Here is a 12,701-nt window from a genome sequence, read left to right on the forward strand (position 1 = left end):
CATTTTAAATATATCTGCCAGGGCCCCTGCAATTTCTACACTAGTCTCTCTCAAGGTCCGAGAAAATATCTTGTCAGGCCTGGGGGATTTATCTACCTTTATTCACTGTAAAGCAGCAAGCACCTCCTCCACTTTAATCTCTATATGTTCCATGACCCTACTGCTTGTTTCCCTCCCTTCCATATCCTCTATGCCTGTTTCCTGAGTAAATACTGATGCAAAAAAACTGTTTAAGATCTCCCCCATCTCCTGAGGCTCCACACATAGACGACCACTCTGATCTTCTAGGGGACCAATTTTGTCCCTTACTATCCTTTTACTCTTCATATACTTGTAGAAACCCTTTGGGTTTACCTTCACATTCTCTGCCAATGCAGCCTCATGTCTTCTTTCTGCCTTCCTGATTTCCTTTTTTACATTTTATTACATTTTCTATACTCTTCAAATACCTCATTTGTTCCTAGTTGCCTATATTTGCTATACACCTCTCTCTTTTTCTTAACCAGAGCACCAATATCCCTTGAAAACCATGGTTCCCTATGCTTGTTAACTTTGCCTTTAATCCTGGCAGGAACACGCAAACTCTGCACTCTCAAAATTTTGCCTTACTGAACACATCCTTGCCAGAAAACAACTTATCCCAATCCACTTTTCCTAGATCCTTTCTCATTTCCACAAAACATAGAGCAAAGATTTGGTGGGTATTTTTGCAGGAAAATAATAAAATGATCATGTCATCATTTCCAATGAATTATTTCTTTGCTTAAATGAGATGAAGTTCTGAGATGAATAATTTTTTTTTACAAGAGAAACTGAATAAGGCTAAATGTCGAGATATTTGTTTGCATATGGAACACAGAATGGACAACGCACCCAGTATTAGGCCCCAAGCTTTATTTATGAGACTGAAGGACTCCAGATACCTCATGGTGGAACTGGGCTGGTGACTCATGAACACCTTACCTTGGTCCACAGTTATTAAATCATGGCAGTGGCAGGGAACTGACTGGGAAACACTAGAGGGATGAGGGTTGAAATAAAGAGTAGCAAAAAACACAGGGCTAGGGAAGGTACCAGGTGAAAAGGAGGAAGCAAATTGGCACTTCAGTGGAGCTGGGTGAAGTAATCCTGGATCTTCAAAACAGAAAATATGGCAGTTGCAATTATAAACTTTAATATTAAAAGCCATAAGTTATACTGCTGTATGCAACACAACATCTTGCTTTTATTGTTCATTGATAGACTCCAGGACTCCCTTTAGGTTAGCCCACAAGTAGATCAAGCTTTTCTAAGCACAGATTTGTTTCATATCTAACAAATTGTGCATAGAAAGACTCAAACAGACATGATACTCCATTAGTTCTTGCAGAGCACCTAATCTCTATTTGAGTCATGGTTTCTTGTGTCTCCATTTTCCTGCTTCAGCAACATGATGGATGGCACAAATGAGTAAGTGTGACCTCTCCTCCTCATACCAGATGCTTAACAATCCACTGTAGAACCAGCTAAAGGGCAGAACATCATTGAATTATTAGGCATGGAGTTGGTGAAGGTGCTGAAAAAAGATTCAAAAAGAGCGAGAGAGGAACATTTTTATCACTAGATGAAGGGAATACTTGTAGATCCCCAGGGAAAAATTATGGGGAGGCAGTAACACTGTCAACTGAACAAAATAAGAATAAGGATCAGTAAAACTGGAAAAGAAAGTTGGCTAAAAATATAACACTTCCCTTATTGTATTATACCTTTGTTAAATGCATAAAGGAGAGCAGCCACATAATAAGTAAATATTCCTACCATAAGTCATTGTCAGTAGGGACATGTCTTTAGAGATTCACATTAATAGACAGTGGAGCAGTAATTTTATTACTGAAGATATAATGAAGTAAATGCTGAATGTAATTTTCTGAGTTATGAAGAGGGCATTTGCTTTGGGTTAGAAAAATTGGTGCAATGGAACACTCATTGTCATTTCTTGTAACTTCCTTGCTATAGGACAGACCATTTGCTTGTGGAGTGCAAGGAATAATCCATTGGTGCTCCTCAAACTCTCTGAGCAGTAACTTGCCTTTGGTTGTGGGCGCTAAATACATGTGGGAGGATTGATTGTCAATAATATTCATGTCCCAACTTTTGGTTCTATTGTCTCCAATGGATCCAACCTGCTGTAGGAGCACATTTGCTGGCCAGTACCCCTGTTTGCATTTAGTATGACAGTGTGAAGACTAGATTTTCCCCTCTTTGATTTCTTTCTGTAGTGTTGTGACCCGCAATGACTGTTAGCAGAGCCATAACTCACAGATGACAATGACAGTGCTGAGGAACAACTTCCTGGTGCTTATTATTTCAGGTTTCTGTTATGTTACGGACTAGGTTACTATTGATGAATGTCCTTTTAAGATAGAGCATAGTGGTGTGTGTGTGTGGTGTGGTTACGACAACAGAAGATAAAGGATGTAATGACGTTTTTGAAGCAGTCAGTGAGAGGAGCGAGGAAGAGAGAGAGAGGGAGAGGGAGAGGGAGAGAGAGAGGGAGAGAGAGAGAAAGAGAGAGAGAAAGAGAGAGAGAGAGACACCAGCCTGCTAGTCTCTAATGATGGATGAAAAACAATAACTGTGCCTGTCACTACAATCCACATATGGATTTTTGGAGTAATCCGGTGGAGTCCACTTTGTCGTTAACCTGTAGAGGGAAACAGGTATTTGTGTGGACGGCCACATCTTGGATGCCTTTTGGGGTGGCAGATACTTCAGAATAAAGCAGTAGAGTTCACTTTGTTGTTGACCTGTAGAAGGAAGCAGGTATTTGTGTGGACGGCCACGATTCAAGAGAATTTTGCGGTGAGGAAGATGCGGTGGAGTGGTCACTGCTGAGTAGACACTGAGGTGTATAGGTTCCATCGTGGAACATTTGGATTTCGTAATTACTCTCTATTTTCTCTCTACATCTATGTCTTGTCTTCAGTCAATGGTGGCTGTTGAAGAAGCCTTTGCTCACGTTTCACCTTACGGTTTGCTGAACTAAACTATGAGAATTAATCCTGGACTTGGAGTTTGGGAGTTTGCCACACACACACTACGAGTTTAGTTTTTGGGGTTAATGTTTAAGATTTAACATTTTTACTTCTAACGTTCTAACATTTATACTTTTATTTTTCTTATTATCATAAGTAGTTATTAATAAAGTAGTTTTAAACACTTATATATGACTCAGAGTGTTTCTTTTGTTGCTGGTACATAACAGTTAGCAAAATGTTGATTAACAATGAATCAAAATGAAAGAGATTAAGGATAATTTCCCTCTATAAATTCTCCATTTGTTTTAAATGTTCCAGACCAATGCATATGTTTTAATTAAACCTCTGCCAGTCTCATGAAGGTGTTAATTAATATATACGACATACATAGGATTAAATTATGAATATATAAAAGAAATCATTTCTCACTTTCATAAGAAGAGAAAACCACTTAAATGTCTGTTACCTGTGAATTAATTAATCCAACTTAAGGTCAAAACTGTTATAGCTTTCAATTGCCAGAATGGATTTAGAAACAGATCTCTCCTTTCTTTCGATTTTACGTTCGATTGAGGATTCAGTGCATGAGTTTGAAGTTCAGTTGCTGCAGTCCAGGATACTTTGATTCCCAGAACTCATTTTAAAGCCATTGGCTGACTTCCAATCCGATCTTAATGAAATCCAGATACATAGTGGGTTTGGTTTCTGGGACATCTCATGGGGGTTTCCCTGTAGGAGGTGTGCCCAAGACCAATATTCAGAGAATGACTTGGACCCTACCTTCCCAATGGAACCTAGCCAAGTGGGCAGTTAAGATAGGCCAGGTTACTTGCAGTGGCTTAAATCTGACAGGTTTCTATTTATACCTGCTCTTTCAGAAACTTACCCAAAGCTTGTGCTTTGACATATGCATGTCAGGTCCTGGCAATGTCATTGGAACCTGCAGGCAGTCCTTACCAGGTGGTTGAAATGGGAAATCTGAGGGACTTTTACCTCAGGGAAATTGAGTGGCAGGGAAAGCATTGTATTTAATACTCTTTATGGTCTTGTCCCTCCTTAACTCTACAGTTTTGTCTCATCATACAATCTCTCTTGAATTCTGTTTCTTGCTGATATTCGTCACTTGTACATTGTTACCAATCTTTATCATATCTTTGTGGAAATACCTTCACTCGTTTATGTTCTCTCTGGAAAAGCTTCTGTCGAACTCTCCATATCTCCATCTTAAATCCCTCCTATCCCTGCTTATTTATATCCATCTTTATAAACCCAACCCATACTCTGCTGTTATGTTATTGCTTTGGCTCGTCATTGATTTCCAAACTCAGCACTGTGAAGCACCAGAGTGATTTTTAAAATGTTAAATTGATAATATGAATCCAACTTTCTACTGCTTTTTCTTTTCATTTATTAAAAGGGATATAAGATTGAGAGGTGATATACTGAACCAAGGCCAATTGGTGATTTGATTTAAATTGTTTATATGTTAATTAGTGAAAAGAAAAAAACCAAGGCTTCTTATAATCTCAAACAGCTAATCATTAGATATTTAAAAATAATTTGTAATGCTTGACTAAAAATGCTTTTAATGGAGAAATTGTAATTTGAACAGATTCTTATGACAAAATGGTGTAATGTTCTATTGTATATCAGCATGAACTATATTAAGCTGCACACTCCCATGGTGTACCTGTAGATTTTAGCATCTAGTCCAGTAATGTTTACCACGTGCATCAAAGCATCACAACAGAAAGCATTGCACACAGATGCAGTCAATTAATTGCTCAAACAGTTGTACTGCTGATTATTTATGGACAGTACAACAACTTTAAACAAGGGACAAATGCTTGATTAAATGTCAATATCCAAAAGTTGCTGTCTGAGTTACACCAATCTGCCAATAAATTTGTTAAACAACATCTCATCATGAGCCTTCCTATTTATTCCTATTGCTGTATTCTCCCATTAAAATCACACAGCTTCGCCATTATAAGCAAAATATCACTTCTAACAGTGTGATAAATGTTAATGTCAGTCAATCAACCTTTCTTACACTAAAAGTTAACTCTTAAAGCTATGAAGTCTCATTTACTTCAAATTCATAATTATTAAGGGAAATTTTAAAAATACCTACTTTAAAATGTTAATTTTCTTTTTTTCCCTACCTTTTGTTTTCTTTTTCTCAATTCACACATTTTTTCTATTTCTATTTGCCTCCGGCCTTGATTTTGAATTTAACCATTCACTCCACTCTCAAGTCTTGAGCTCATTTTCCCCTGAATTCTTCAATTTCATTGGTTACGGGACTACCCTATTACTTGTCCTGTTCATTCTGGTGTCCGAGGCCCTGCTTCCCTCACTGAGTACTTATCAGCGTGCATGTTCAGCAACTTAATTGGCACAACATTTGAACTTAAGGCTGCAGGGCCAATTCCAGCTCATGGCATATACTGTTGGATGCACTACTCCAGTAAAGATTTGGCTCCTTAATTGCATTTCCTAGCCGAACATAGATTGATGGACAGTAAGTGCCTTAATTACTTCTTAATTATACACTTGAGCAACACAGGAGAAGACCACTCAGCTCCTTCAGGCAGTCCTTCTATTTAATAAGGCCTTGACTGATCTCTGACTGAAGTCCATGTGCCCATCTCTGCCCCATAACTTTTGACAAAATTCTACCAATCTTACGTTTACAATAAAATATTGAGTCAAAACAATTACTATCTGTGAATAAGAGTCCCAAGCTTTTACCACACTTTGAGTGTGGAAGTATTTCCTAACTTCAGTCCTGAAAGGACTGGTGCTAATGTTTGGACAATGAATCCTGGTCTCAAACTCACCGACCAACAGGTTTAATACAGGAAACTTGTGGTTTCAGAACTTACTTATTTTTTATATATTTCTATTTAGTTCAAATGAGACAAAGGAGTATTCAGAGTACTATGAAGGGAGTCGATATTCAGCTTTAGATCAAGCATCTCTGCTAATGAGTCAGAGACTCATAGAGTTGTATAGCACAGTAACAGGCTCTTTGGTCCACCACATCCATGCCAACCTTTTTTGCTCATCCATATTGATACCATTTGCCACATTATGTTCTATTTTAAGTGCCTGTCTAAATGTCTCATAAGCATAATGATTATATCTGACTCCACCACCTTTTCTGGCAGCAAGTTTGAGATATCAACCACTCCCTGTGTAGAAAAAAATCCCCTCAAATTCCCTTAAAACTCCTCTCCCTCACCTTAAACCTGTGCCCACTTGTTTTTAAATTCCCAACCATGGGGGAAAGATTCTGACAATCTACACTATCAATTCCCCCTATAATTTTATATACCTCTGCTTAGGTCACATCTTAGCCTCCTTCGCTCCAGAGAAAACAAGCTCAATCTGTCCAATCTTTCCCCATTACTAAAATCCTCCAATCCAGGCAAACTCCTGGTGAAGAGAATTTTTAAAGGTCGCACATCTTGTCAGGGACAAGGCACCTTTATGAAATTGACACTTACTTTTGTACACTGAATACCAGAATATGTTTAAGCAACACTCATATATGTCATGACTTAAGGTACTGGATTTATTCTTTGAAAAAGGCCTTTCAATGAAGACTTCTGATAGAATCATTCAACCATATTTACATAAATGAGCCTGATTAATGTCTTTTACTGCCCATTAAAAAAGAAAAAAAATGATACAATTGCTTGGACACATACATTTCATTTCTATAAATCCATTAATTTAACAGAATATGAGAGAAAAATAAAGAGCTCAGATTATAATGCCACTTACGTTGAGTCAGTAACTCACATCACATTCATCATTTTCTATGGAACTAATTGTGGATACTCTCCCAGAGGAGTCCCTGACCAGGTAGTTAATAATGACTGGCTTTTTGACGGGTGTCAGAGAGGTGCAGTGGCAGTCGTATGCGTGCAAGGCAGATAGAGAGGAAACTACTAAATGCTGCCTTTACAAAATGAGAATATGTCCCATTGTAGATTTGCTTTTGGTTTTCAGCACAGGTCTCCAATTGAAGAACAGCAATCACAACCAAATCTGGTTCAGTATAAAAATTAAGAAGGAGGGAGGACTGTCAGCAATCAAAGCAACTGATTAGAAAGGAAACCAATTTCAGTGAAATAAAAAGAAAAAAAAATTGAAACGAAAGAAATAGCCAATTGGACTGTGCACTGACAATACGGAATGATCAACAAGAGATGATTGACCATACAAGCTACATATTTTCAAACAATAAGTGTGGGAAAAATATATAGAACATTGTGTGGAAATAATCTGTTGATAAAATTTGGCACAGTATGCTTTTGAATAAATGGAAACACTTATCTTCGTATTGTTAGTGTGAAGGGGCAATATAGCATTGTGCATTTGACATGCACTTTGCTTTGAAATTTCAAAAGAAGCCTGGACAAATGTATAATGGTCATCACCCATCTTCTACTATAGTCAAAGTCCAAGTCACCCCATGGAGGACAATTTTCATGCTTCTTTTTATTGCAAAAGTAGGCTTGCAGTGGGACCAAAACTCCAGAGGACAAAAATATGTTGAGCCCCGGCCTGCCTTAGTTCTTAAGGAGATGGATTTCAATTGAACTAGCTAGAGTTGCAAACACAGATTGGAGTCTCATCAACCATTTAAGCTAACCTGGCACAATTACAACTCGATCAGGTTATCACTTGTCTTGCTCTCAATCTTCTTTTACCGATTCTTACTTTCAGCATTTCATTGAGATTGAGAATAATTGCTTCCACTTTAGTTTTGGGTTCTAAGGTTGCTAAAGATATGAAGTAGTTTTTCTCAGTGATTAGTGTCGCTAAGCCGTAACCACAGGTACAAGTGAGACACAATCTTTATTTTAGGTGTTAAGGCTTTCATATTTAGTACTCTAAAGTGCCTCAGTAATAACACCTTCACCCCAGAGCTAGAAGATTATGGGTCTGGATCACCACTTCTCAATTTTAAGTCCAAAATCTAGTTGGCACTCCATTGCAGAAGGAAGGGGTGGTAATCTGTCAGAGGTGCCAGCTTTCTGATGAGATTTTCACTCTGGGCCCTGTCTACCAGCTGAGATAGACATTGAGGTATCAACATTTTTTTTAGTTTCTAGATTTTGCATATTGAACTTCAACTCAATACTAGTTCAGAAGCATGGACTTTATGCAGCACATGCCTTAGGTAATAATGTTTTTTTGACAACAGAAGTATTTAGAAGCCATTTACATTCACAAAACAAAAGCAACAAAAACAAGCAGAAGTAGTTGTTCTCTGAAAAGTGAGCCCTGAACTTGGAATAAAACTAGACTCAGAGGGAAAAAAAATCATCTTCAATCTGTCGCACTGCAATGGGAGTACGAACCTGGGCTCTCATTTTCTTACAACAAAGAAAGAAGCCTGTAGCAAGAACAATCCCATCAATCACATCCTCCATTTATTCCCTGTAATCTATCCTCTTCACATGCTCATCAACTTCACCCTGACTCTCCTATCACTCACCTTCACTGGGAGTAATTTACAGAAGCCAATTAATCTACAAAACATCACATTTTGGGGATCTGGGAGGAAACTGGAACTCCCCAAAGACACCCATACTGTTACAGGGAAAATGTGCAAACACCACTCTGTCAGCACCAGAGATTGTGATCAAACTAGAGCAATGATGCAGCAGTACTACCTACTGCATTACTGTGCCATCGAGTTATATAGTTGTACTCACTTGCACACTTCCGGTGCCACAAAAGTAAATTACCTAGAAAATCATCCCCACTCTTCAATGCTAAACCTGCTGTAGTGATTATATATTCACTTTGCTTCTAAATATGTCTCCAGTGTCAATGGAGCCAAATCAACCGGGTGCCAAGTAGAATGTGTAACCATTACTAAATAGTGGTGTTAGTTTTATCAAATGTGGATGAATTTCTAGGTACAAGTACCATTATGCACTAACAAAGACAAATTTCTCCTCATGGAATTTCCATCCTCAGCTCTGGTAAAAGTTGAAATTATATTGATTCATTCAACATTGCCCATGATGTTAACATAAAAAGGCATAATGCACAAATGGTAATATTGATCTGAGGTACAATTTCCAAAAGCACTGCTAGAGAGAAAAGAAGGAAGTCTTTGATTTCTACCTGTTTTGGGATCCACAGAAAAGTACGGTTGTCCCTGCAGGATACTGTACACCACCCTTGCACTGTTCCCATATGTAGGATCATCAGCATCTGTAGCTGTTATCTGAAGTACTGAAGTACCTGCACACAGACACAGAGAGAAGGATTTAATGGAAACTGCCCCTAACATTTCTCAATGCCCTTTGGGTGTCAAGAAATTGTTACTATAGTTCTGGACATACATTCAAATAACATTACAACAGGTTTTATTTTTATACACCATTCCGACTGGAAGGAAAATAATTTCATTAAACTTTATTCCTTTGTACGCTCAACAGTTAATCTATAAGGCCCACTCAGAACCCAAAGAATAGAAATCCTCTCTAATGATCCAAATTTAAATGCGATTGAAAAATCTCAAACACTTCATGAGTAATTTAGCAATAGTGATAGAACATAAGAATATATAGAAGTGGAGGTGAGTGTAGATTAGTCGGCCATTTGGACTTGTTTCTTTATTTAACCATGTCACAATTTATCATGCAAGTCCATTTTCCCGTCTGATCTCTTTATCTTGATCTCCTTAGTAGAGTAATATTAATCATACTCAAGAGGACCTAAAAACCCCTGATTTATGAAACTTTGTATCAAATCTACTTTGATTTTGCATATAAATAATTCCATTTACTCTGGCATCTCTTATGTCACATCAAGGGCCTGAACACAATCAGCAAGGCTAATGTCAGTAACAACATGCCACATTGATGATACCATATCAACTGAAAGATGAGAAGGCTAAAATTTCCCTGGCTCCAGAGATTGAAAATTGGTGAGTCAGGTGGAAGCTAAATTCAGAGCAGGACCAAGGTCAAGACCTCATCTCTGATTGCCCTGCCAAAATTTCCTATGGATCTGGACAAGTACAATATGCCACAACTGATGGAAGTGTGCCGCATATTTCTATGTTCTAGAAACATTGATCCCTAGGGACACCAGTGAATCCAAAACACTAATGATTTCTGAGTATTTCATCATTAATAGGCATGATTGATCTGATGCTGAGATTCAGTTATGCAAGACTTCTTGTTGACTTTGTTTCATTCCATTTAGGCTTGATACTTTCATATCCTTGTAACAACACAGAAGTCCAAGCCAGATCCCAGGGGAGCAATCCTATTAGGCCCACTTCTTACTCTTTAGTTCCTTATACTCCTGCAATTTATTCTCTTTCATGGCTACCCATCAAATTTCCTTTGATTCTTTTTGCCATTAACCTACGCTCATTGGTAAGTTACAATAGTCAATGAACCAGCCTTTGGGATGTGGGAGGAAACTCAAGCACTGGAGGAAAGTCATGCAATCACGGAGAGAATATACAAACTCTGCACAGATAGTACCCGAGGTCAGAATTGAACCTGAGTCCCTGGAGCTGTGAAGCAATAACACAAATTGTTGTGCCAGAGGGACAAATTCAAAGCTACATTCATCTACTTGCTGTTTAAATTTTACCCATTATTGATTGTTCCATGACTGAAGCACAAAGTACACCCTGCCCTCTAATCTCTCCAACTCCCTGCCTCTGTGCTTTGATGTCACTTCTGGACTTTTATATAAGTTTGTATGATTTTTCCTTTAAATTCTTTTGCCATTTAAACCAAAACTCACCGATTTCTGTACCTTCAATAATTCTACATCTCGGAGTATAATTGTAAGCTCGTATTACAGGCTTCAATTATAGAATATTAGACCTAAACAATACAAAGGGGCTTTCTGGGCCTTTACATGTCAAATATTTGGCTTAATTCCCCCAACTAATGAGAAGTGAACTTTCTGAAATGTTTTAACTATTTAGACATGTTTTTATTTCCTGCCACTGGGAAACCAATTAATAATGACATTTTGAGCCTTTCATAGTAAGAGACATGAATTAAAGATTATTGTTACAAATTAATCATCAACAATAAACTTGCTCGTCACTAATTATTTCCTGTTCTGACAGACGCACCCTTTTATGTTGTCATCAAACGTGGATACTTATGACCAAAGTAAAAATGGAAGTGTTGTTCAGAACCTTCTAAGAATATAAAAAAGAGAAATGGGAGTAGGTCATTTGGCCCCTCATGCCTGCTCCATCATTCAACAGCATCATGATCTGCTCTTTTCCCTCAGTGCGACTTTCCTGCTCTAACACCATGTCCCTTAATTCTCTTAATATCGAAACATCTATCATTCTCTGCCTTGAATATACCTCTTAAACAGTTCCCTGGGGTCAAGGATAAAATTGCACCTCATCTCCATCTAAAATGGGTGACCCCTAGTTCTAGATTCCCCAACAAGGGGAAATATCCTCTAGCATCAACCCTGATTAACCCCCACAGAATCTTATAGATTTAACAGTCCACCTACATATAATCAAAAAAGAAACTATTTCCCTCTCCCTGTGGACGAGCCCTGAAACTGTGTAGGCATTTTATTGCTGTCCTATCAGCATACCATAAGTGCTGTTGAAACCTTGTAAACATTGGCTGAAATGCAAATTCAAGTAACTTTTGAATGAGAATTTTGCTGCAGGAGAGTGCCAGCAGGCCTCAGGAACTTGGGGGCCATGAATTCTAAAGTATTTTATTCTACAGAACAGACTAATTCTTGAAATCCATTTGACTTACCTGAAAAAGTTTAAATGCATAGCTTTCTAATGACAGTGACACTCAAAACACTGCTCAAGACAGATCTATTACTCTGTAATTTGAGAACTCTGTCATTGAGCTGCCATTAAAGAAGATTCAGTACATACATAATGAAGGTAAACACTGTTAATCGAAACCACAGTATAATCTTTCCTTTGATCTATGTCCAGGTGAGTTTGGACTCCTCCCAGAGCTTTAATGAACAAAATAGCAGTCATAATCACATTCAAACAAGCATCATCAATGTTGCATGCAAGCTATCTTTGACAATGACAAACATATTTTTGGTTAGAATAATGGCCCTGGTTGATTAAGCAATTAACAATACTGACAGACATTGTAAGGATCATAAAGCTTTTCAAATGATACAATAGTCAGTGACTGGGGCTTTCACCATAAATTTTCCACTGTATGGCAAGCATCCTAAATTCAAATTCACCTTTTAAAAATAATGTTAAAATGTATTTTCTATGAAATTACTATCAAGTAGTGGTAATATGCTGAAACACAAGTTGCACCCATGCTTGTTGATAATTTGGACAAAGTATTTGCAGAGTTTATAAATGGCACATTTTCCTTTGAGTTTTATCGACATTGACTCAAAATATTTAATTTACATTTCCTTCATGTTCCTGCACCTGGAATAGCGAGTACAGTTTTGGTCCCCTTATTTAATAAAGGAAGCAGATCAGAAGAAATTTACTTGGCTAACCTGATATGAGAAGGTTGTCCTATCAAAAAACAACTGATAAACTTTGATCTGTACTCTTTGGAGTTTGGAAGAATGAGAGGTGATCTTACTGAAACATATAAGATCCTAAGGGGGCATGAGAAGGTAGATGCTGAGATGTTTCCACTGATGAGA

At 37.8% G+C, this 12,701-nt stretch overlaps 1 protein-coding gene across 1 annotated transcript in view; it reads right to left on the minus strand.

The window, feature by feature from the left end:
* The window catches only part of LOC127570314 (cadherin-18-like), a 480,238-nt gene that overhangs the window by 78,779 nt on the left and 388,758 nt on the right, over positions 1-12,701 (minus strand). Inside the window, exon 5 of the mRNA XM_052015743.1 lies at positions 9,171-9,290. Coding sequence (XP_051871703.1) covers positions 9,171-9,290 — 120 coding nt within the window. The remainder of the gene's footprint in view (positions 1-9,170; positions 9,291-12,701) is intronic.

This window comes from Pristis pectinata, chromosome 5 (assembly GCF_009764475.1).
Source record: "Pristis pectinata isolate sPriPec2 chromosome 5, sPriPec2.1.pri, whole genome shotgun sequence".
NCBI classification, from domain to species: Eukaryota; Metazoa; Chordata; class Chondrichthyes; order Rhinopristiformes; family Pristidae; genus Pristis; species Pristis pectinata.